This window comes from Ranitomeya imitator, chromosome 1 (assembly GCF_032444005.1).
Source record: "Ranitomeya imitator isolate aRanImi1 chromosome 1, aRanImi1.pri, whole genome shotgun sequence".
Lineage (NCBI taxonomy): Eukaryota > Metazoa > Chordata > Amphibia > Anura > Dendrobatidae > Ranitomeya > Ranitomeya imitator.
Genome location: NC_091282.1, coordinates 304,131,342 through 304,157,291, shown reverse-complemented (window position 1 = coordinate 304,157,291; position 25,950 = coordinate 304,131,342). Strand labels below are relative to the sequence as shown.

Genomic DNA, 25,950 nt, shown 5'->3' with positions numbered 1-25,950 from the left:
CAGATACGATTCCAGTCCTTTCGCAGCAATTTCGGCTGGTCCTCTACGGACAATTTGTTTCGCTCGGGAAGTCCCGCTAAAAGGGACAAAAGTCCACAGGCAACGGGCAAGACCAACCACTCGTGGAAGTCCTGCTCCTGACATGCCAGATCTAGGGGATCTAGGTCCCAGAGATTCTCGGTTAAATGACTCGTGACATGTTCCGGACAACACCAGGAGAGTAGGCGGCCGCCTACTCTATTTCCGCCATGTCTGGCTCGCCGTCCTCCACGACGAATGGGTCAGAGATCTGGTGTCCTCCAGATACAAAATAGAGTTTGCTTCCCACCCCCAACCCGGTTCTTTGCCTCTCAGCCCCCCAAAGAGGGAACCAGAGCTCGGTCCTTTTACCAAGCCATCGATTCACTCAGCCAGGACAGTGTCATTACCCCGGTTCAGGTAAACGAGCGGTTCGAGGGGTTCTATTCAAATTTATTTGTGATCCCAAAAAAGGATGGTACAGTCAGGCCCATCCTGGATCTAAAGCTCCTGAACAAATTTGTCAGAGTCCGACATTTTAGCATGGATTCTCTCCGTTCCGTCATCTCCTCAATGGAGCTGGGGGAGTTCTTGGCCTCCATCGATATTCGGGACGCATACCTTCACATTCCGATCTTTCCCCCTCACCAAAGGTTCCTGCGATTCGCCGATCGCGGAGAACATTTTCAATTCACAGCCTTGCCCTTCGGCTTTGCTACTGCCCCCAGGGTGTTCACAAAGGTCATGGCGGCTGTCATGTCCATTCTACACTCCAGCGGTTTGGTCATCTTGCCCTACCTAGCTGACCTCTTGATCAAGGGACTGTCCTTCCAGGCCTGCGAGGAGTGCGTCCGCATTTCTTTGGACACTCTTTCTCGGCTAGGTTGGTTGATAAACCTGAACAAATCTTCTCCGGTCCCAGCTCAGCGGATTTCCTTCCTGGGCATGATCCTGGATACTTCCTGAGGGTTGGTGCTTCTTCCTCAGGACAAGGTCCTTGCCCTTCAGCAGGGAGTCCGAGCTCTTTGTCAACCATCTCCTCGTTCCGTCTATTTCGGCATGAGGGTCCTTGGGAAAATGGTGCCTGCAATGGAAGCAGTCCCATTCGCTCAGCTGCATCTACATCCCTTACAACATGCGATTTTTGGAAGCATGGGACAGGAGACCCTTCTCTCTCGATCGCCTGTGCCGACTTTCCCTGCTGGTCAAACAGGCACTCAGGTGGTGGACGTTTCATTCCTCCCTCCTTCAAAGGAAATTCCCGGTCCATTGGCATGTGGTCACTACTGATGCCAGCCTTCTGGGTTGGGGCACAGTCTTCTGTCATCACACAGCTAAGGGACGTTGGTCTCTTCATGAGTCACGTCTTCCGATCAATGTCCTGGAGATCCATGCGATTCGGCTGTCCCTGCGGCCGTTCCATAGTCTCCTGGCAGGCCGTCCTATCCAAATTCAATCAGAAAATGCCACGGCCGTGGCTTACCTCAATCATCAAGGAGGCACCCGCAGCAAAGCGGCAATACGCTAGGTGAAACACATTCTTCATTGGGCCGAAAGAAACCGATCATCGATCATCTCTACTGTTAATATCCCGGGCGTGGAAAATTGGGCTGCGTACTTCCTCAGCCGTCAAGGCCTGGCCTTGGGAGAGTGGTCGCTCCATCCGTAAATTTTCCAGCAGATCTGCCTTCGCTGGGGTACACTGGATGTGGATCTGATGGCGTCACGGTTCAATGCCAAGGTGCCCGAGTTTGTAGTTCGGTCCCGGGACCCGGGAGTCATCGGGGTGGACGCGCTTGTCCTTCCAAGGAGCCTTTTTCGCCTTCCCTACCTGTTTCCCCCATTACCTTTGATCCCGAAGGTCATCAGGAAGATCAAAGCGAAAGGAGTTCCGGTAATCATAGTTGTTCCAGACTGGCCACGCCAAGCATGGTACGCAGATTTAGTTCCACTGGTCGCAGATACCCCCTGACGACTACCAGATCGACCAGACATGCTTTTCCAGGGCCCGATTTACCACCAGAACTCAGGCGCCCTGTGTTTGATGGCTGAATCCTGGGTTCTAATCCATGCTGGTTGCTCTCAAGAGGTGGTGTCTGCCATGATTAATGCTCGGAAGCCAGTGTCGGCACGCATTTACCATCGCATCTGGAGAACCTTTTTTGAATAGTGTAGAGGGCAAGGTCGGCCTCCTGGTTTTTCCCATTCCCACCATTCTAGAATTTCTTTAGTCCGGCCTAGATTCAAGCCTGGTGCAGGGCTCCCTCAAGAGTCAGGTATCTGCCTTGTCTGTCTTGTTTCAACGTAAGATCGCTTCAACACCACAGGTGAGAACTTTCAGGGAGTCTCCCATGTGGTACCTCCCTACAGAGCGCCCTTAGATGCCTGGGACCTTAACTTGGTCCTAGGTGTCCTGCAGGAATCTCCCTTCGAACCGTTACAGGACGTCTATCTCTCACCTATAATGGAAGGCCGCCTTTCTAGTTGCGGTAACCTCAATCAAGAGTTTCAGAATTGTCTGCTCTGTCCTGCCGAGCTCCCTTTCTGACCTTTCATCAAGATAAGGTGGTTCTCAGGCCGTCCCTGCCCTTCCTACCAAAGGTCATGTCTTCCTTTCATCTTAATGAGGACATTGTTCTACCCTCGTTCTGCCCGGCTCCGGCGCACTGTGTGGAGAAAGCTCTTCACACTTTGGACCTCGTGAGAGCTCTCAGTAGGTATGACAGACGCTCTGTTCGTGCTCACGAAGGGTCACCGGAAAGGATTGGCCGCATCTAAGTCGACAATTGCCAGATGGATTTGTTCGGCTATTCACGAAGTTTACAGGGTCAGAGGCAAACCTGCCCCAGTGGGAATCAAGGCACACTACCCTCGGTCGGTAGATGTTTCGTGTTCCATTCGGCATCAAGTGTCAGCTGAACAGGTTTGCAAGGCAGCAACCTGGTCTAGCCTGCACACTTTCTCAAAGCATTACAATGTCCACACGCAGGCTTCAGCAGATGCGAGTCTGGGAAGACTAATTCTGAAGGCAGCGGTGGCACATCTTAAGACAGCGGGTACCTGGGGTTTAATCTGTTGTGTTATTTCCCCACCCAGAGACTGCTTTTGGACGTCCCACAGTCCTGTGTCCCCCATTGTGGTGAAAGAGATACAGGGATTTTTGTGTACTCACCTTTTCTCTGAGCCACTCATTGGGGGACACAGCACCCACCCTGTTGGCCTGTTGGCTATGGTTGTTCTCAGGTTTGACATGTTGTACTTATTGTTAGTATTCATAATCTCCTACTGCTTGGTCACTGAACTGGTTGTCTCTATAGCTGGTGGGTGATGTATACTGCAGAGGAGGAGCTAACCTTTTTTGTATTAGTGTCAGCCTCCTAGTGGCAGCAGCATACACCCACGGTCCTGTGTCCCCCAATGAGTGGCTCAGAGAAAAGGATTTTACGGTGAGTACACAAAAATCCCTGTATTTCACTTCTTCAATACAAAAAGTGAAACTCCTATATTATATAGTATTATATTATATAGTCATTACAAACAGAGTGATCTATTTAAAGTGTTTATTTCTGTTAATGTTGATGATTATGGCAATGAAAACCCAACAGTCATTATTTCAGTAAATTAGAATACTTTAGAACACCAGCTTGAAAACTGATTTTAACCCCTTTCTGCCATCTGAAGGAATAGTACGTCCGATGACAGAACCACTGCTTTGATTTGGGCTCCGGCGGTGAGCCCGCATCAAAGCCGGGACATGTCAACTGTTTTGAACAGCTGACATCTGCCCGCAATAGGCATGGGCAGAATAGCAATCCGCCCACGCCTGCTAACTAGTTAAATGCCGCTGTCAAACTCTGACAGCGGCATTTAACAAGCGCTTCCGTCCATCTGGTCGGAAATCCTCGCACTGCTGACCCCCATCACGTGATCGGGGTGCATCAGCAGACCTGTATGGTTGTCGATGCCGGATTCCTGTGAGCGCCACCCAGTGGTCGGCACTCATAGTAATGCAGTAATTTTGCTACATAGGGGAGATCTGAGCATCACCCCTATGTAACAGAGCCGATCAGGCTATGCCAGCTTCTAGCCTCCCATGAAGGCTATATTAAACCATGGAAAAAGTTTAAAAAAAAAAAAAAAAAAATCAAACCTACACATATTTGGTATCGCCGCGTTCAGAATCCTCCTATCTATCAACAAGAGGATTAACCTGATCGCTAAAATGGCGTAGCGAGAAAAAAATTTAAAACGCCAGAATTATTTTTTTGGATCGCCGCAACATTGCACTAAAATGCAATAACGGGCGATCAAAAGGATGTATCTGCATCGAAATGGTATCATTAAAAATGTCAGCTCAGCACACAAAAAATGAGTTTGGGTGATCTCACTCAAACCGAGATCACGAAAAATGGAGACACTACGGGTATCGGAAAATTGTGCAATTTTTTTTCGTTTTTAGCAAAGTTTGGATTATTTTTTTCACCACTTACATAAAAAATAACCTAGACATGTTTAGTGTCTATGAATTCGTAATGACTTGACGAATCATAATGCCGGTCAGTTTTGGCATTTAGTGAACCTAGCAAAAAAGCCAAACAAAAAACAAGTGTGGGATTGCACTTTTATTTGCAATTTCACCGCACTTGGAATTTTTTTCTCATTTTCTAGTACATGACATGGTAAAACCAATGGTGTCGTTCAAAAGTACAACTCGTCCCGCAAAAACTAAGCCCTCATATGGCCATATTGACGGAAAAATAAAAAAGGTATGGCTCTGGGAAGGAGGGGAGCGAAAAATGAAAACGCAAAGCTGAAAAAAGCTGCTGGGGTGAAGGGGGTAACCATTTGTTATCCTTGAAAATTAAAAGTTTGAAAATTGTGAAATTTTAAAAATTTTCGCCACATTTCCGTTTTTTTCATAAATAAATGCAAGTCATATCGAAGAAATCTTACCACTAACATAAAGTGCAATATGTCACGAAAAAACTTCTTAGACTCATCGGGATCCGTTAAAGCGTTCCAGAGCTATAACCTCATAACGTGACAGTTGTCAGAATTGTAACAATTGGGCTGTTCATTAAGTAGCTAATTGGCTCTGTCACTAAGGGGTTAACATTCTGTTGCAAATGTACCTGATCTTTTTGAATACAAGATAGCTTAGGCCACTTTCACACTTGCGTTTTCTGGTTTCCGTCGTCGTACAGTGAAATGACGTATCGACGGACGTCGTGAAAATAGTGAAAAATGTGTGCGATGGATCCAGTGAAATGACCAATGCGTCGCTTGTGGTTTTTTTATTTTTTTATTTGTCAATGGAAAAAGAGAGAGAGACTGAGACTTTTTCCCATGCTTGGAAAATCCTTCCGGGCATGCTCAGAAGGGAAAAACTGGATTCCTGTGTGTGACGGTCAGCGACGGATCCTGTGTCCATAGGCTTCCATTGTAGACGATGATGGGCAGCACAGGATGCGTCGCTGACCGATTTTCCGATGTGCACAAAAAACGTTCCTATGAACGTTTTCTCTGCACGACGGACCGCTATTTTACGACGGATCCAGTGCAGGACGGATGAAACGGATGGCCATCCGTCACAATCCGTCGCTAATACAAGTCTATGGGAAAATGCAGGATCCTGCAAAATTTTTTGCAGGATCCTGCTTTCACAAAAAACTACGGATTGTGACGGATTAAAAAAAATGCAAGTGTGAAAGTAGCCTTAGGCTACTTTCACACTAGCGTCGGAATCTCCCCGTCGCAATGCGTCGGGCAGAGATTCCAACGCTAGCGTTTAACGCACTGCACAACTGGTGCAGCGGATGCATTTCTCCGGCGCATCCGCTGCCCCATTGTGAGGTGCGGGGAGGTGGGGGCGGAGTTCCGGCCGCGCATGCGCGGTCGGAAAAATCGGTCCGTCAGGAGCAAAAAACGTTACATGTAGCGTTTTTTGCTCCCGACGGTCCGCCAAAGCACGACGCATCCGTCGCACGATGGATGCGACGTGTGGCTATCCGTTGCAATGCGTCGTCAATACAAGTCTATGGGGAAAAAACGCATCCTGCAAGCACTTTTGCAGGATGCGTTTTTTTCTGCAAAACGACGCATTGTGACGGATTGCAGTTAACGCTAGTGTGAAAGTAGCCACACACAACATCCTCATTAAAGGGAATCTGTCACAAGTTTTTTTGGGATATCAGGTAAAAATATCATTCATTTCCTCCCGCGGTGTATGTAACTATCCTCAGTCCGGTCCGATGGGCGGGGCTTATTGTCAGTCTCTCGCTGCCCCCTGGCTTGCTCTGCGCATTCTTTTCTGTGAATATCACAGATCGCGTATAGTTTTGACGCATGCGCATTCAAATGGCCTCTCGCGTGTGCTCAGTATACTTTGCCCAACTGTGGGCTCCCTCTGCTCTAACATGGTGCCTGCAGATTGGACTGCGTTTTTTGGTGACAGGTTCCCTTTAAAAATCTGTGCAAGTTTATGGAGTTCAATAAACCTCACACTGCCTTGACACAAGAATCGGATGCTTGTATAAACTCTAGTGCCAACCTGAGAGCATGAATACCTACAATTAGGTGTTAGAAAGCGAAGCACATTCCCGAAGAGTATGAGTGTTTACAGTTTAAAACTGAATGACCTGGGTAAAGGCAGCTACGGCATTGCAAACAGTCCTCAAAGCATGGATGAGCTTGTTAAATTTACATTTTTAACTTTAACATTTTTTTTTTATTATTAATTATTTTTTCAGCCACTGGGCGCTGCCATTTTGCTTTGCAGGAGTGTAAGTGTAGCTGCACGACACTTACACTCTGCAAATATGGCAGCCCTGGGCATAGACATCTGCGGTCGGCATCCGAACCTATACTTTGCATTGAGCTGCTCCCTGCTATGACCTGGCCGCGCCTCCTGAGCCGTCCACATCACAGCAGAGGCAGGAGATCAGCGCCATCTTTCTGGAGCTTACAGTGTATGTGAGCTCCACTTGAGAGCCCTGTTATAGGAGGAGGAGACCAAGGACGGCACAGGAGGGAGAAAGGAGCAGCGTCGGCAGCAGTGAAGTAATATCGGCGGGGGAGGGGGCGAGGTAATCTAATCCTATCCTTTGTGATGCTGACTCTGAGCAGTGTATCTCCTCCCATGTGTGTTACTGTGCTGACTGTGTATCTAATCCTATCCTGTGTGATACTGTCTGCTGAGCCATGTATCTAAACCTACCCTGTGTGATACTATGCTGAGACGTGTACAGTATCTAATCTCCTGTGGGATACTGTGTGCTGAGCAGTGTATCTAATCCTATTGTGTTACTGTATGCTGAGCCATGTATCTAATCCTCCCCTGTGTGATACTTTGCTGAGCCGTGTATCTAATGCTATCCTGTGTGATACTGACTGAGCTGTGTATCTAATACTGTCCGGTGTGAAACTGACTGCTGAGCTGTGTATCTAATCCTCCTGTGTGTGATACTAACTGCTGGGCCGTGTATCTAATCCTCTCCTATGCACTCCTCTCCCCCCTGTTATGTGTGATCTATATTGCGGTATTTTGTGTGAAGCAAATGGCGGTATTATGTGTGATCTATATGGCGGTATTGTGAGATCACTCATGGTATATGAAATCTACATGGCGTCGTTATGTGTGAAGTATATGGCGGTATTATGTGTGATCTATATGGCGGTATTGTGTGAGAAGTATATGGCGGTATTGTGTGATGTATATGGCGGTATTATGTGTGATCTATATGGCGGTATTATGTGATAACACTATGGCAGTATTATCTTCAGAAAGGGGACCCAATCTAGGGTTGTTCTGGCTGAGCACCTGCACGCGGGTCTGGGGTAATAGAGGGGGCAGCATGACCTCCAGTTAAGTTTTTTTTCAGAAATTGTAAAAATGTAAAGAATTAATGATTACATTGTCTTAAAAAATATTATCATTTGTTTATAATTTAGTAAAATATGAAAAATAATTTGAAAAGTTTTGGAATTTCCACTTTTAAACACTAGGGGGAGCAGCTGCTGAAATTTCAGAAAAACCTAGTGTACAAATAGCTCACATTACTGCACTGCAGTAATTATGGGCGGAGTCTGCTGACGTGTGTGATGTCTCCTCTCCTCCCCTTCTGGGTGTTTGCTAAGGCCTCTTTCACACTTCAGTTATTTGGCGTCAGTCACTACCGACATAGTGACGGATTGACGGATCCGTCACAATTGTTGTAAAAACGGTTCTAACGGATCCGTTTTTTTGACGGATCCGTTACTTGGGGGTTGTCTGGGAAAAGTATCTTCTTTTTGGAGCATGCGCAATTGAAAAAACGGATTGGGGTGACGGATCCGCCGAAAAAACGGTTGCGGCGGATCCGTCACCCATAGGTGCCCATTCTATGGAACGGCGGACGCGACGGATCCGTCGCGATCCGCCATTTCGGCGTTGACAAAAAACGTTTCAATGTCCGTCTATTTTCAGAAAACGTCCGCCAAATTTCGACGGATCCGTCGCATGGCGGATGGAACGGACGACCATCCGTCACAATCCGTCACTAATGCAAGTCTATGGGAAAATAACGGATCCGTCAAAAAAAATTGACGGATCCGTTATTTGAGGAAAATGGCGGTTTTAGACTGACGCCAAATAACTGAAGTGTGAAAGAGGCCTAAGGGATTAGAGAGGATGATATTCAGGAACCAAATGAGCAGCCATTTTGTTGGTAACTGCAGAGTATGATTGCCGTCACACTATCAGTATTTGGTCAGTATTTTACCTCAGTATTTGTAAGCCAAAACCAGCAGTGGAACAAATAGAGGAAAAGTATATAGAAACATATGCACCACTTCTGTATTTATCACCCACTCCTGGTTTTGGCTTACAGATACTGAAGTAAAATACTGACCAAATACTGAGCGTGGACGGCAGCCTTAGGCTACTTTCACACTAGCGTTGTTGGCTGTACATTGCAATGCGTCGTTCAGGAGAAAAAACACATCCTGCAAAGTTGTCTGCAGGATGCGTTTTTTCCCCATAGACTAACATTATTGTGACGTATTGCCACACGTCGCAACTGTCGTGCGACGGTTGCATCATGTTTTGGTGGACCGCCACCACAAAAAAATTAAATGTAACGTTTGTTTGTGCGTCGAGTCCGCCATTTTCGACCACACATGCACGGCCGAAACTCCGCCCCATCCTCCCCAGACCTTACAATGGGGCAGCGGAAGCGTCGTAAGACTGCTTCTGCTGCCCACGTCGGACATTTCTTTCACAGCATGCGTCGGTACGTCGGCCCGACACACTGCGATGGGCCCGTGCCGACGCTAGTGTGAAAGCAGCCTTATACTGACAAGTAGACGGTCACCGAGGATGGCAGGCAGCAAGGATTCTGTGAGATATGTGGTGGAGGGAGCAGGGTGACAGCAGCACAGAGTATTTCAGGAGAGCAGTGTGCTGGTCTATAGGGGCACCCTGTTTGGTGCGTGGAGCAGCCAGGGATTGTACATAGAGCGCTGTCTTTTATACACATGGATGGACCGTCTGCTCCACAAAAATCCAGGAAACATTTCTGCGGATTGATGGCCTGTTCTGATCCAGACATTGCATGCAAAGACCCCATTCCCCTCCTCAGATCCTGTCCTGGCGATGTGTGAAAGCGAGGCGACAGGCGCAGTACAGGGTTACACTGGGAAGCAAGGGGGAAATGTAGCCATATAGTAACGATAAAAATGAGACCCCTCTCTTCAGCTGCCTCACCAGCCCTCCCCTGACTGCACCTAACGTAGGTCCTGTTGCCCCCTCTATGACCCCAGACCCGTGTGAAGGTGATCAGCCAGAACCACCATAGAATGGGTTCCCTTTCTGAAGATAATACCGCCATATAGATCACACATAATACTGTTATATAGTTCTCACATAATGCCTCCATATAGATCACACATACCACCACATAGATCACACATAATGCTGCCAGTGTTCTCACATACCACCATATGCTTCTCACATAATACCGCCATATAGATCACCCATAATGCCGCCACATAGATCTCTCATGTATTGTAAATAAAGACTCGGCCAGAATAAAGTCCTTTATTAATCTTTTTTAAACCATACCGAACACATAATCCTCGACTCCCTCATCTCCCACAACAAAAATAATAAACCACAATGGGGAAAGACACGCAGGGGGGAGAGGAGTGCATAGGAGAGGATTAGATACTGACTGCTGAGCCGTGTATCTAATCCTGTCCTGTGTGATACTGTGCTGAGTCGTGTATCTAATCCTATCTTGTGTGATACTGTACACAGGACAGGATTAGCTACACAGGACTAGATAAGCTACACAGGACAGAGGTAGCAGTGGTAGATGGTATATAGAGGCAGGCAGCAGTGGTAGATGGTATATAGAGGCAGGCAGCAGTGGTAGGTGGTGTACAGAGGCAGGTAGCGGTGGTATACAGAGGCAGGTAGCGGTGGTGTACAGAGGCTGGTAGCAGTGGTAGGTGGTATATAGGGGCTGGTAGCAGTGGTAGGTGGTATATAGGGGCTGATAGCAGTGGTATATAGGGGCAGGTAGCAGTGGTAGGTGGTATATAGGGGCTGGTAGCAGTGGTAGGTGGTATATAAAGGCAGTGGTAGATGGTATATAGGGGCAGGTAGCAGTGGTATATAGGGGCAGGTAGCAGTGGTAGGTGGTATATAGAGGCTGGTAGCAGTGGTAAGTGGTATATAGAGGCAGGTAGCAGTGGTATATAGGGGCTGGTAGCAGTGGTAAGTGGTATATAGGGGCTGGTAGCAGTGGTAAGTGGTATATAGGGGCAGGTAGCAGTGGTAGGTGGTATATAGAGGCAGTGGTAGATGGTATATATGTTGTGAATTCCGCTCTTGGGCTCCCTCCGGTGGTTGTAAGTGGTATGGCTGCTCCTTGGAGCTGTCATCAGCTGCCTCCACTTATCGTATCTTCTGCTCGGCTATTTAGGCCTGGCTGTTCCTTCAGCCAGTGCCACTTGTAAATGGTTCCTGGTTGGATTCACATCTCTTTGGATTTCCCTGTTATCCTGACCAGTTCAGCAAAGCTAAGTTTTTGCTTGCGCTTTTCTGTTCACAGATTGTGGACTTATCCGTTCAGTGCTTTCTATGTTTGTCCAGCGTTATCAGTATGAATTAATTCTGTCTTGCTGGAAGCTCTGGGAAGCAGATTTACCCTCTACACCTTTAGTCAGGTGTGGAGATTTTTTTGTAAACTCTGTGTGGATTTTTGTAGTGTTTTATACTGACCGCACAGTATTCCATCCTGTCCTATCTATCAAGCTAGACTGGCCTTCTGTGCTCATCCTGGTTTCATTCTGTGTATGTCTTTTTCCTCTCCACTCACAGTCATTATTTGTGGGGGGCTAATCTATCCTTTGGGGATTTTCTCTGAGGCAAGAAAGTTTTCCTGCTTCTGTCTTTAGGGGTAGTTAGCTCTTAGGCTGTGACGAGATGCGTAGGGAGAGTTAGGATCATTCCACGGCTACTTCTAGTGTTGTGTTGAGCTTAGGGACTGCGGTCAGTACAGTTACCACTTACTTCAGAGCTCGTTCCATGTTGCTCCTAGACCACCGCATCATAAATATATACGGGCAGGTAGCAGTGGTATATAGAGACTGGTAGCAGTGGTAGGTGGCATATAGGGGCTGGTAGCAGTGGTAGGTGGTATATAGGGGCTGGTAGCAGTGGTAGGTGGTATATAGGGGCTGGTAGCAGTGGTAGGTGGTATATAGGGGCTGGTAGCAGTGGTAGGTGGTATATAGGGGCTGGTAGCAGTGGTAGGTGGTATATAGGGGCTGGTAGCAGTGGTAGGTGGTATATAGGGGCTGGTAGCAGTGGTAGGTGGTATATAGGGGCTGGTAGCAGTGGTAGGTGGTATATAGGGGCTGGTAGCAGTGGTAGATGGTATATAGGGGCTGGTAGCAGTGGTAGGTGGTATATAGGGGCTGGTAGCAGTGGTAGATAGTATATAGAGGCAGGTAGCAGTGGTATATAGGGGCTGGTAGCGGTGGTAGGTGGCATATAGGGGCTGGTAGCAGTGGTAGGTGGTATATAGGGGCTGGTAGCAGTGGTAGGTGGTATATAGGGGCTGGTAGCAGTGGTAGATGGTATATAGGGGCAGGTAGCAGTGGTATATAGGGGCTGGTAGCAGTGGTAGGTGGTATATAGGGGCTGATAGCAGTGGTATATAAGGGCAGATAGCAGTGGTAGGTGGTATATAGGGGCTGGTAGCAGTGGTAGGTGGTATATAGAGGCAGTGGTAGATGGTATGTAGGGGCAGGTAGCAGTGGTATATAGGGGCAGGTAGCAGTGGTAGGTGGTATATAGGGGCAGGTAGCAGTGGTAGGTGGTATATAGAGGCTGGTAGCAGTGGTAAGTGGTATATAGAGGCAGGTAGCAGTGGTAAGTGGTATATAGGAGCTGGTAGCAGTGGTAGGTGGTATATAGGGGCTGGTAGCAGTGGTAGGTGGTGTATAGGGGCTGGTAGCAGTGGTAGGTGGTATATAGGGGCAGGTAGCAGTGGTATATAGAGGCAGGTAGCAGTGGTAGGTGGTATATAGGGGCTGGTAGCAGTGGTAGATGGTATATAGGGGCAGGTAGCAGTGGTATATAGGGGCTGGTAGCAGTGGTATATAGGGGCTGGTAGCAGTGGTAGGTGGTGTATAGGGGCAGGTAGCAGTGGTATATAGGGGCAGGTAGCAGTGGTATATAGGGGCTGGTAGCAGTGGTAGGTGGTGTATAGGGGCAGGTAGCAGTTGTATATAGGGGCTGGTAGCGGTGGTAGGTGGCATATAGGGGCTGGTAGCAGTGGTAGGTGGTATATAGGGGTTGATAGCAGTGGTAGGTGGTATATAGGGGCTGGTAGCAGTGGTAGATGGTATATAGGGGCAGGTAGCAGTGGTATATAGGGGCTGGTAGCAGTGGTAGGTGGTATATAGGGGCTGATAGCAGTGGTATATAGGGGCAGGTAGCAGTGGTAGGTGGTATATAGGGGCTGGTAGCAGTGGTAGGTGGTATATAGAGGCAGTGGTAGATGGTATATAGGGGCAGGTAGCAGTGGTATATAGGGGCAGGTAGCAGTGGTAGGTGGTATATAGAGGCTGGTAGCAGTGGTAAGTGGTATATAGAGGCAGGTAGCAGTGGTAGGTGGTATATAGGGGCTGGTAGCAGTGGTAGGTGGTATATAGAGGCAGGTAGCAGTGATACGTGGTATATAGGGGCTGGTAGCAGTGGTAGGTGGTATATAGAGGCAGTGGTAGATGGTATATAGGGGCAGGTAGCAGTGGTATATAGAGGCTGGTAGCAGTGGTAGGTGGTATATAGGGGCTGGTAGCAGTGGTAGGTGGTATATAGGGGCTGGTAGCAGTGGTAGGTGGTATATAGGGGCTGGTAGCAGTGATGGGTGGTATATAGGGGCTGGTAGCAGTGGTAGGTGGTATATAGGGGCTGGTAGCAGTGGTAGGTGGTATATAGGGGCTGGTAGCAGTGGTATATAGGGGCTGGTAGCAGTGGTAGGTGGTATATAGGGGCTGGTAGCAGTGGTAGATGGTATATAGGGGCAGGTAGCAGTGGTATATAGGGGCTGGTAGCAGTGGTAAGTGGTATATAGGGGCTGGTAGCAGTGGTAGGTGGTATATAGGGGCTGGTAGTGGTAGATGGTATATAGAGGCAGGTAGCAGTGGTATATAGGGGCTGGTAGCAGTGGTAGGTGGTATATAGGGGCTTGTAGCAGTGGTAGGTGGTATATAGGGGCTGGTAGCAGTGTTAGGTGGTATATAGGGGCTGGTAGCAGTGGTATATAGGGGCAGGTAGCAGTGGTATATAGGGGCTGGTAGCAGTGGTAGGTGGTGTATAGGGGCTGGTAGCAGTGGTATATAGGGGCTGGTAGCAGTGGTAGGTGGTATATAGGGGCTGGTAGCAGTGGTAGATGGTATATAGGGGCAGGTAGCAGTGCTATATAGGGGCTGGTAGCAGTGGTAGGTGGTATATAGGGGCTGGTAGCAGTGGTAGGTGGTATATAGGGGCTGGTAGCAGTGGTATGTGGTATATAGGGGCTGGTAGCAGTGGTAGATGGTATATAGGGGCAGGTAGCAATGGTATATAGGGGCTGGTAGCAGTGGTAGGTGGTATATAGGGGCTGGTAGCAGTGGTAGGTGGTATATAGGGGCTGGTAGCAGTGGTAGATGGTATATAGGGGCTGGTAGCAGTGGTAGATGGTATATAGGGGCAGGTAGCAGTGATATATAGGGGCTGGTAGCAGTGGTAGGTGGTATATAGGGGCTGGTAGCAGTGGTAGGTGGTATATAGGGGCTGGTAGCAGTGGTAGATGGTATATAGGGGCAGGTAGCAGTGGTATATAGGGGCAGGTAGCAGTGGTATATAGGGGCAGGTAGCAGTGGTAGGTGGTATATAGGGGCTGGTAGCAGTGGTAGGTGGTATATAGGGGCTGGTAGCAGTGGTAGGTGGTATATAGGGGCTGGTAGCAGTGGTAGGTGGTATATAGGGGCTGGTAGCAGTGGTAGATGGTATATAGGGGCAGGTAGCAGTTGTATATAGGGGCTGGTAGCGGTGGTAGGTGGCATATAGGGGCTGGTAGCAGTGGTAGGTGGTATATAGGGGCTGGTAGCAGTGTTAGGTGGTATATAGGGGCTGGTAGCAGTGGTAGATGGTATATAGGGGCAGGTAGCAGTGGTATATAGGGGCTGGTAGCAGTGGTAGGTGGTATATAGGGGCTGGTAGCAGTGGTAGGTGGTATATAGGGGCTGGTAGCAGTGGTAGGTGGTATATAGGGGCAGGTAGCAGTGGTATATAGGGGCAGGTAGCAGTGGTATATAGGGGCAGGTAGCAGTGGTAGGTGGTATATAGGGGCTGGTAGCAGTGGTAGGTGGTATATAGAGGCAGTGGTAGATGGTATATAGGGGCAGGTAGCAGTGGTAGGTGGTATATAGAGGCTGGTAGCAGTGGTAAGTGGTATATAGAGGCAGGTAGCAGTGGTGTTATGAAAGGTAATTCAGTACCACAATGGACATAGAGGTCAGCGCACATACAGTGACCTGGCAATAACCCCAAAAACAAGAACGAGCTCTGAGACGTGGGAACTCTGTTAACCGCAATCCCTAATCCTCTCAAACCACACTAAAGGCAGCCGTGGATTGCGCCTAACGCTCCCTATGCAACTCGGCACAGCCTGGGAAACTAGCTAGCCTGAAGATAGAAAATAAGTCTACCTTGCCTCAGAGAAATAGCCCAAAGGAAAAGGCAGCCCCCACATATAATGACTGTGAGTTAAGATGAAAAGACAAACGTAGAGATGAAATAGATTTAGCAAAGTGAGGCCCAACTTTCTGAACAGAGCGAGGATAGGAAAGGTAACTTTGCGGTCAACACAAAACCCTACAAAAACCACGCAAAGGGGGCAAAAAGACCCTCCGTACCGAACTAACGGCACGGAGGTACACCCTCTGCGTCCCAGAGCTTCCAGCAAGCAGAAAAAAACAAATTGACAAGCTGGACAGAAAAAAACAGCAAACAAATAGCAAAGAGGAACTTAGCTATGCAGAGCAGCAGGCCACAGGAACGATCCAGGAGGAAACAGGTCCAATACTAGAACATTGACTGGAGGCCAGGATCAAAGCACTAGGTGGAGTTAAATAGAGCAGCACCTAACGACTTCACCACCTCACCTGAGGAAGGAAACTCAGAAGCCGCAGTACCACTTTCCTCCACCAACGGAAGCTCACAGAGAGAACCAGCCGAAGTACCACTTGTGACCACAGGAGGGAGCTCTGCCACAGAATTCACAACACAGTGGTAGGTGGTATATAGGGGCTGGTAGCAGTGGTAGGTGGTGTATAGGGGCTGGTAGCAGTGGTATATAGGGGCTGGTAGCAGTGGTAGGTGGTATATAGGGGCTGGTAGCAGTGGTAGATGCATAAGAAAATAAAAACCCTGTACTTACCTTCAGTCCTCTCCCAGGAAGTGCTGAATCATGTTCAGGGCAGAGCAGTGTGACGATTTCCCTGCTCTGCTCAGAACAGGTCGGCAGTGAGCAGAGATTGCAGCCTGTACCGTAATACTAAGTACAGGCTGCAATCACTGCTCCTGGCTGCAGATACTCACCCCGACCCTCGTTTCCCAGCAGCAGCTTCTCCCTGGCAACTCCTGCCATCGCACACACTGAGCTGTGTGTGAGATGACAGAGGAAAATAAACAACAAAATGGCGCGATCTCCTCTCACAGCTGTGACCTAGCAGCCCAGTGGGCGTGCCCAAGTCACAGCTGAGAGGCAGGAGAAGCAGCCTCAATGAAAGAGATGCGGTCGGAGTCCGACTGTTGGCTCATGCCCATGGCTGCCGTAAGTGAGGTATACAAGTGTCGTGCCCAGACACTTACACCCACACTAATGAAAATGGCGGCCTCCAGTGGTAAAAGTAAAAATGATTAAATAAAAAGTATGAAAGTAGTACATTTACTTTTGTATTAAAAATAATTGATTATATAATCAATAATTATTAATACAAAAACTAAAATCACGGCACCCTCCCTTTAAGCCGCAGGTCCAGGCCAATCTGCTGTTGCCGTAGACCCAATTGGAAACTAACAATTTCCTGAAACAGCAGTTTCAACAGCATCAGTAGCAGATGGCATCTTCCGCCAGCCAAGGTGACAGTATCCCTATGAGGCGAACAGTATGTGAGGCCTTGCAGAAAATAACTCTTGAGGACGACATCAAGGCTTTTCTGACTATCTTTCAAAGAGGGGGAGACATAGAGATACTGTTCCCATAGCAATTGGCAGAGGTCCTAAATCCATATCTTATTGGGGAACTGCAAAAGCTATACTACGACCTTGCCCTGCCGAATGTCAGAATATGGCAAACAAAAGGTGGAGATTATGACAAGCTTGGACGTAACCCTGACTGTCAGGGCACGACAGGTGCTCCTCTGGTACTACCAAAAAGACAAATCGCCCCGGTACCAGATTTTTCGACCTGTTACACCTAGTGCAAAAATGGCTGCAGCCTAAGACTTGCTCTCCGACACGGGTGTTGGAAAGAGTGATAGTGGACTGATTTTGTCCATTCACTATTGAAAGCTGTGCAAAGCTGGGTTTGCCAAGGAGATCCCCAGAATGCAGGTGACCTTGTAAGCCTTATGGCAGAAGAGAACTCCCTGAGCAATCAAGGGAGCCTGTTGTCACGTTTCTGGGATGTCCGAAAGGGGGTTGTCAAAGTCCACATCTGAAGGGTGCACAAAAGCCCATGAGTGGGTCAGCCGGGTTTGTAACGTTATCTGTTGGAGGTGTCGTGCTCCTGGTCATATTTTAGCCCACTGTCCATTGGATTCAGAACCAATGGACTGCAGCATAGGCCAGTGCCACTCCTACTTCACTTACCCTGCCTGCAGTGCTGTTCCTTCTTCCCAGAAAGGGGTCTCAGGAATGTCTACCAATCAATTGACTTTGATCGATATCCAAGTGATGGGACTCCTAGACTCGGTGAGTTTGGTAGAGTAGCTAGCAAACTAATGTAATATATAAATATATATAAAAAATAATAAAAAAATAACTTTGCAATTATTGGAGGATAATTAACATTCTTTGCAATTAAGTGTTTTAAAAAACCCTCCTAGACTTTAACGTGAAATAATTTGTAGAATAAAGAAAATATTTTGGCATATATGGTCATCTTGTTGTAGACATTCTCACAAGTCCATGGTGATTTTATTTTTGACATTTACTAAAGTCACTCAACAGTCTCCATCCCCTGTCTTATAGGTCAGCTCTTGTGCGTACATTACTCAGAAGGTGGAGTTTGCTGGAATCAGGTTTGTAACATTAAACTGTAAAGGCTAGATCTCACAGCTGAAACATGGCCATATTTTCTCATTTCATATTATGGCCACAAGGTCTCATATCCTGATCTTTACAGCATCACGTTCAGGCGCAAAAGCAGAGCACATGGCTATGTGGCCAATTTAACCCCTTCACACAACAATCCTTTTTTAGTTTTTGCGTTTGTTTTTCTCTCCCCTCCTTGCCAGAGCCATAACTTTTTTTTTTTTCGGTCAATATGGCCATGTGACGACTTGTTTTTTTGCGGGACAAGTTGTACTTTTGAACAACACCATTGGTTTTACCATAGTGTACTGAAAAACGGGAATACAAATCCAAGTGTGGTGAAATTGTAAAAACAAGTGCAATTCCACAACTGTGTTTGGATTTTTTTTTACTATGTTCACCAAATGCTAAAACTTACCTGCCATTTTGATTCTACCGGTCATTACGGGTTCGTAGCTACCAAACATGTATAGGTTCTGTTTTATTTAAGTGGTTAAAAAAAGAAAATCCAAAGTTTTGTTAAAAAAAAAAAAAAAAAAAAAAAAAAAAAAAAAAAGCGTCATTTTCCGATACTTATAGTGTCTCCATTTTTCTTGGTCTGTAGCTGGGCAAGGGCTTTTTTTTTTGCGTGCCGAGCTGTTTTTAATTACACCATTTTGGTGTGGATATGATCTATTGATCACCCGTTATTACATTTGAATGCAATGTTGCGGCAACCAAAGAAACACATTTCTGGCGTTTTTTACTTTTTTATTTTTTCCGTACACCATTTACAAATTTTATTAACTATTTTTATATCTTGATAGATTGGGCGATTCTGAACGCGGCAATACCAAATATGTGTATTTTTTTTATTTTATTTTTTTATATTTTAAAATTTTTTTTTTTTTACTTTTCACTTGCTACAATAGTGTCCATGGGAGACTAGAAGCTGCGATAATCCGATTGCCTATGCTAAACACAGGCGAAGATCAGATCACCTGTGTGTAGCAGAAATGCTCACTTGCTATGAGTGCTGACCGTTGGCACTGCAAACCTCGGGTTGTCATGCTAACCTATCTGCGACCCGTAGTCCTTTTACACGGGCACCTATGGCCGAGATTAGTGATGCGCTTCTGGCGCTATCACATTAACTGCCGTTGTCAGAGATTGACAGCGGCATTTAATAGGATAACAGCCGCGGGTAGAACATGATTCCACCCGCTACCGATAGGGACACATGTCAGCTGTTCAAAACAACTGACATGTGCGGAGAAAGATGCAAGCTCAGCGCCGGAGCCCACATCGAAGGGAGAGAAACAAGGGCTTAATTGTGCTAATTTTAAAATATTTTGTAAAGTTGGCTGCCGAGGCCATTTTTTTTCTTTAAACGCATCATTTTTATTGTGAAATGTAAAGTACAAATCACAAACATTTTATATTTTTCGTACACAAACGTGAGTACAATGCAAAACCCCCCCCAGAAAATAGACAAACACCTGACTGTATGAGAAGAACATTTTCAAATGCCAACATTTCTCAGTCTAGACAGCTGAATTGATCATATCCGTAAGTGTAATGTTGTAGGTAATGAAGAGATACCTGGGTATAAAGTTATTATGTAGGGCATTATTGGTATAATACGAACAGTGATGCTCACACAGTTATGAATAAAAACTTTAGGGAAATATATATATGCTTCTGACAAATACTTATTTATTCTATAGAGATAGACAAATCATCTAGTACAGTGATTATGAGCAGTTCAAAACAGGCTATACCTGGAGCAGTCAGCCAGTGTTCCCAAATTTTAACAATTTTTTTTTCTTTTACGTAGACGAGGCAATTTTAGTTTTACTTAAAGGGAACCTGTCACCCTGAAAATCGCGGGTGAGGTAAGCCCACCGGCATCAGGGGCTTATCTACATCATTCTGTAATGCTGTAGATAAGCCCCCGATGTTACCTGAAAGAGGAGAAAAAGACGTTAGATTATACTCACCCAGGGGCGGTCCCGCTGCTGGTCCGGTCGGATGGGTGTCTCTGGTCCGCTGCGGAGCCTCCCATCTTCATTCCATGACGTCCGATCGTTGTAGATAAGCTCCTGATGCCGGTGGGCTTACCTCACCCGCGATTTTCGGGGTGACAGGTTCCCTTTAAAGCATTGTATTGTATGTCATTTTTAGTATGCTTATTTTTAGGTTCATGATAATGTAATTTTAAGGGATTTTGTTTAGGAATATGTCTGGTGTCTAAGGTCTCATGCACACATCAGTATTTTGCATCAGTATTCATATGCCAAAATTAGGAGTGGAACTTGGAAAAAAACTATAATTGAAAGATTGACTTCTGTTCCATGGTTTGGAGACGCTCCTGATTTTGGCATACAAACACTGATCAAAAATACTGTTATGTGAATAAAGCCTACGGCTTAATTCACTCACAGGGTTTTGCTTTATTTTGCATGTCTTTTTGTGATAGTGGTCATAGATGTTTTTTTGTTAGAAATGCTGCAACCTGTTGTTAGTTATAAGAAATAGCACACTACACAAGCAATGTCAAAAAGACAAACCTAAAGATGAAAAAGTATATCACAAAGCTTGATAAGGGGTAGCTATATAAATGGCAGACCATTCGGTAAATATAAGGCAATAAAAACGAACAAACCGAACAACAAAAGTCCAGAAACGAAAAAATAATAATAAACACATGATAGTACATGAAATCATCAAAAATGTAAATTTTATTGATAATATATAGGGACAAAAAAAGGGAAGAAAAATATGGCAATGTGGTACCAAACACACAAAATGTGTATCAGCCCACACACAACACACCTTGTAAATATATCACAGATGTATATGGACTAAATGTATATAATACACGATAACATCCATCAATAATATAGCCCATAAAAACTATTAAATATACATATAAAGTAGAAGGGCATGTAAATGTCCATACAAATGTCCATATAGTATACAAATAAATGGACAGGTAACCAAACGACCAGAGTAAAGGGCAGAATAATATCTGCTGACTCACATAAGTGCATGCGTACAAAAATACAATGGTCAATGAACATATGAGATGTATACAAAAAATATACCAGCTGCACTATGTGCGTGCCGAAATGAGATGGTCAGTAAGCATGTAAAATGTATACAAGTAATACCGGCTGCACTGTGTGAGACCCAGCAGCAGCGTGACCTGCAGCTGCAAAATGACGGTCACAGCATATGGATCATGGAGGAGAGGTTACCTGAAAGGTGTGGTGAGTGTGGACAGACGCGCCCCGACGCGCGTTTCGGATCAAGAGTCCTTCGTCAGGGGGAGTGGCGTCCATGTACAATAGCCGGGATATAAATAGGATAATGTGGCCAATGAAAGCCGGTTGCTCATAAAATGACGCATGCGCCGTCAGGAGGAAACCAGCGCCGTGAGCTCCAACGTCACGTCCGCCAGGGTGACGAGGCACAAACATGTGATCGGTCACCATGGCAACGTAAAGACGCCGGGGCCCGCCAGCAGCCAGGAAACACAGGCGACGCTTGCGTACTGAGCAAAACGGCAAACCTGTATGTATAAAGAACGGGGGCAGGTAAAATGTAGAAGTGACCAGTGCGAATAGTATGGAAAGTGCATGTCCGAGTCAACAGCAACAACTAAGTTGCATAAAGTGGCAAGTGCAATGATATTATAAATATGAAGAATGTTGCATACAAAGTGCATACAAAATATATAAAAAATCATTATTATATATATATACAGCAAATATATATAAAAATACATGTATCTATACATATATATTACATACAAAAGAAAACGTGCAAAAAACGTGCATATAAAATAAAATAACCCACGCTACCATATATATATATATATATATATATATATATATATATATATATATATATGAATACATACAAATACATAAATGAATGAAAAAATAAAATGAAAACAATAGGGAAAAAAATATATAAAATTAATAAATAAATTAAATAAATGGAGCAAAAATAAAAAATGAGTAAAAAAACAAAAAATGAAAAGGGGAAAAAATGTATACAGAAATAATAATAAATATATAGGTATGCCGAAGGAAGACTCCATCCGTCAAGGTCCAGGTACAATGCCGTGATGATGAATCAGTAATAGCCAACCGGATGAGAGTTGAAGAAGAACCACATCAACTAATACACTACTACACTACAGAAAGAGGTATAAAAAAAATTTAAAAGATGGTATCACCCTTATGCGCAGACCTCTAGGTATCAATCGTTTGAGAATATAATTATATATATATATATATATATATATATATATATATAACGATTGATACCTAGAGGTCTGCGCATAAGGGTGATACCATCTTTCACAATTGATGATGAAAAGTTCATTAAGGACTGGGAGAGCCTATGTAATGAGACTTCGATCAAATTTATGGAATTATTGATTCAGTTTAATTTGAAATCTATCAATATGATCGATCAGAATTTGGAGACAACATATACTACTGCCAAAGCTAAGCTGACTGCTGAACAGCTAAAGATAATTGATGAATCAATGAATAAAAATATGGACGTATGGGTTAAGGATATTCAGGATAAACAAATGACTAAATTAAACAGAGACCAACGTGATTTTTCCACGGGTCGTGTGTATAGATGGAGGACTACAACTATGCCATCACAGGACAGACAACGTGCTCCCTCCATCTCTTCTATTCCTTCGGGCAGCGACCTTTCAGATGCCACTTCTTCCGTCTCTGTGTCTACTATCCACACCCCTAAACGGAAACATAATTTATGTTATCTTCCGAATAAACGGCACTTTGGTCATACACCTGAAAATAATTACAATTTGAAGGTAGTTAATCTCAGTTCTTACAATTTTACCTCTACTGAGACTGCATTACTCACTAAAGGCCTTTTGTTTTGTCCAACATCTAGTTTTGACAGATTTAATGCTGTAAAAGATCTACATTTATTTGCTCGTAAGATCTTATTTAAACGTTTTTTTCATAATGATGAAATTGCTCAATTGTTTCCATCAGAGACGGAACAATAGGCGTTAGCAGTATTGGAGGAGTTGGCTGTGGAGCACAATAGTCCACAGGGGGGTAAGATACCATCTTCTATTAAATCTAAATCTTTGAAATTCCCCCAACTATCATCCTGTCCACCCATTGATATTTTTGTGAGGATGGTCAGTAATGATTTTTTGAATATTCCTAAGTATTCAACATCTGGGGGGCGTGGCCTGAGAGCTCATGTGAGCGGACGTGCGGCTGTGAGCTCCCGCCGCTGTACATTCTAAAATCCTGCAGAGCCGCTGCTGTTTGGTCCCTGCGGGGGGCTTACCGGCTGCGGCGAGACTTGGAGGGTCCGGCGGTGCTGAGCGGTGGTGCTGGAGCCGGCGAACATGACCAGGAGACGGCAGAAGGACGCGGGAGCCGGGGATGCAGGCGCAATCCAAGATGGCGCCGACACGAGGGAGAAGGCAGACAAGGAGAACGCCGCATGTAGAAAGCGCATGGAGGTAGCGGCAAAGCTCCAGCAGTTTGCGAGAGCGGAGGCCGCAGAGGAGGGAGCCGGAGCTGATACCGAAGAGGAGGAGGAGGAGGAGAGCCCAGCAGGAGAACATGAGGTACAACAGGGGAGAAAGGAGAGTAAAATGGCGGTGGCAGAAGGGGGACCCGAGGAAATGGCGCCAGAAGCTGAGCCTACCCTAAGAGACGTTTTTGCGCTAGTCTCTTCATGTAAACAGTCTCTGACCTTACAGATACAGGAGGTTAAGGGAGACACAGCCCAGATAAACGCAGCCATGCAGAAGATTGACAAACGTGTGGGGGAGGTAGAGGAGAGAGTGAGCACTGTAGAAGACCATATAGTGCAGCTGCAAAAAGCAGAGAAAAAGTTCACTCAAGCAATAGCTGAATTGGCTGCGAAAAATGAGGACCTTGAGAACAGGTCCAGAAGAAACAATATTCGCATAGTGGGCATCCCTGAAAAAGCTGAAGGGAGGAATCCAACGGAATATATTGAAAAATGGCTGTTAGCGCCATATCTCCAAATGTTTCTAACAAAAGTGTTCGCGGTAGAAAGAGCGCATAGGGTCCCGCCGAAACCACCTGTCCCTGGAGCGAATCCCCGTACCATGCTAGCCAAAATTCTAAACTATAGAGACAGACACATTATCCTGAGGAAGGCCAGAGACATGACGGATCTGACAGTTGAAGGCCAAAAGATTGCTATATACCCAGACTATTCTACTTTGGTGCAGAGACAACGGATGATGTTCACGGGTATCAAGAGACGGCTGAGGGAGTTGGGAGTACAGTACTCCATGATGTTTCCAGCAAGACTGAGGGTGGTGGCGTTTGATAAAATTCATTTTTTTCAGAAGCTGGAGGAAGCTACCCAGTGGATCGATATTAATGCTAAAAAGTTTAAAGGAAAAGGAGACTGAAACTGTGGGAAGAGTCTGATCTTGGTTACTTATCTGTCAGTTGGCAAAGAGTCATGTGATTGACAAACCAGGGGGTGTGGGGGGTGAAGAAGGGAGCTGGATTGTATTCAGTTAAAGTTAAAGGGATGGTGTAATGGTTGCTGGGAAAGGGGGAGGAAGGGTATGCGGCATATTTTAAATGTATGCAGGTTTCTTGCGTGTGTAAATAATTCTACGTTAAAATGTTTTGAGATACGTTATTTTTCAAAATGTCTGAAATCCTGTTATGTACAGTGGTGGGAGGAGGGTTGGGAAGGTAATGCCAAACGGAGTGTTCGCTATGGGCGATGATGCCCCACTCTTGAAAAGAGGTGGAATGGTTAGATGTGAGGGGGGAAGGGTGGGAGGGGGGGGGGGAAGGTAGTTAGACAGCTTGGGCTCAAAATTGACGATACTTATAGTGAAGATGAGCCAAGTGATGGGGACCCGTTTTAAGATTTTGTGCTGGAATGTGAGAGGCCTAGGGGAGAAATCTAGACGTGCCGCGTGTTTGCAATATGCAAGAGACCAACGGGCCTCAATGATATGCTTGCTGGAGACGCATTTGGTAAGGGAAAAGGTGGATGTTCTGAATAGACGGTGGATCCAGAAGGGATATCATTCTACCTTCTCCACGTATGCAAGAGGAGTCTCAATCTTGGTTCCAGCGGGAGTTCAGTATGAGGAGGTGAAGGTATGTGTGGATGTGGATGGGCAGTACGTACTAATACGGTGTATACTGTATGGAGTGATGTTGTGTGTTGCAGCGATGTATATTCCGCCTCCCTACTCTAGCAGGAAAATTAGAGAAGTAATGGAGCGAGTGGAAAGATGGGGGCCGGCACCGTTAATAATTATCGGGGATCTAAATAACATCTGTGATGAATATTGGGATAAAAATAAAAATACTCAGAATAGGTCGGAGGGACACATAACAACATTTGGCACCTATATACAGGAGATAGGTTTGATTGATCTTTGGAGGGTTAGACATTTTGGGGAGAGAGGGTACTCATGTTATTCACCGGCGCATGCCACGCTCTCTAGGATTGATATGGCTCTGGGTAACAGGATTTTGGACACGTTGGTTGGGGAGGTGAGATATCTGCCAAGGGCCTTGTCGGACCATAGTCCAATTGAAGTAGAGGTTAGATTGGAGGGGGCTCATTCGCTAAGTGTGAGAGAATGGAAGATTCATCCTAATTGGTTACAGAGTATTGAGTTGGAAAGTATAGGACAAGAGGTAGCGGAATTCTTTCTCTTAAATGATGGAAGTACTGATGCTCTTACGATTTGGGATGCAATGAAGGCGTATCTGAGGGGACTACTGTTTAGGGACATTAGTAGGTGTAAGCGGAGGACGAGAGAGGCAGAAAAAGTGGCAGTTGAGGAGTTGAAGGAAGCAGAAGATGGGATGGCTATGCTGGGAACCCCTGAGGCAGAGAGAAGGATGAAAAACGCACAAGATCATTTGGAAAAAATTCTGTTAGGCAAAGCCGAGAGGAAGCTGGATTTCCAAAGGGTATTGTTCTATCAGGAGGGAGAAACAGTGGGACATATGCTGTCGGTAGTGGCTGCTGCTCAGAGAGGTTCTTCATATATACATTCTTTGGAC

General features: G+C 45.8%; 1 protein-coding gene across 3 annotated transcripts in view; it reads left to right on the top strand.

The window, feature by feature from the left end:
- The window catches only part of DEPDC5 (DEP domain containing 5, GATOR1 subcomplex subunit), a 217,716-nt gene that overhangs the window by 16,635 nt on the left and 175,131 nt on the right, over positions 1 to 25,950 (top strand). For all 3 annotated transcript variants that reach the window (XR_011319327.1, XM_069757652.1, XM_069757644.1), the window contains exon 7: positions 17,810 to 17,859. Coding sequence is in view for 2 of the 3 variants with exons in the window: in XM_069757652.1 (XP_069613753.1) it covers positions 17,810 to 17,859 (50 nt within the window). In the remaining variant the exon portion in view is untranslated. The remainder of the gene's footprint in view (positions 1 to 17,809; positions 17,860 to 25,950) is intronic.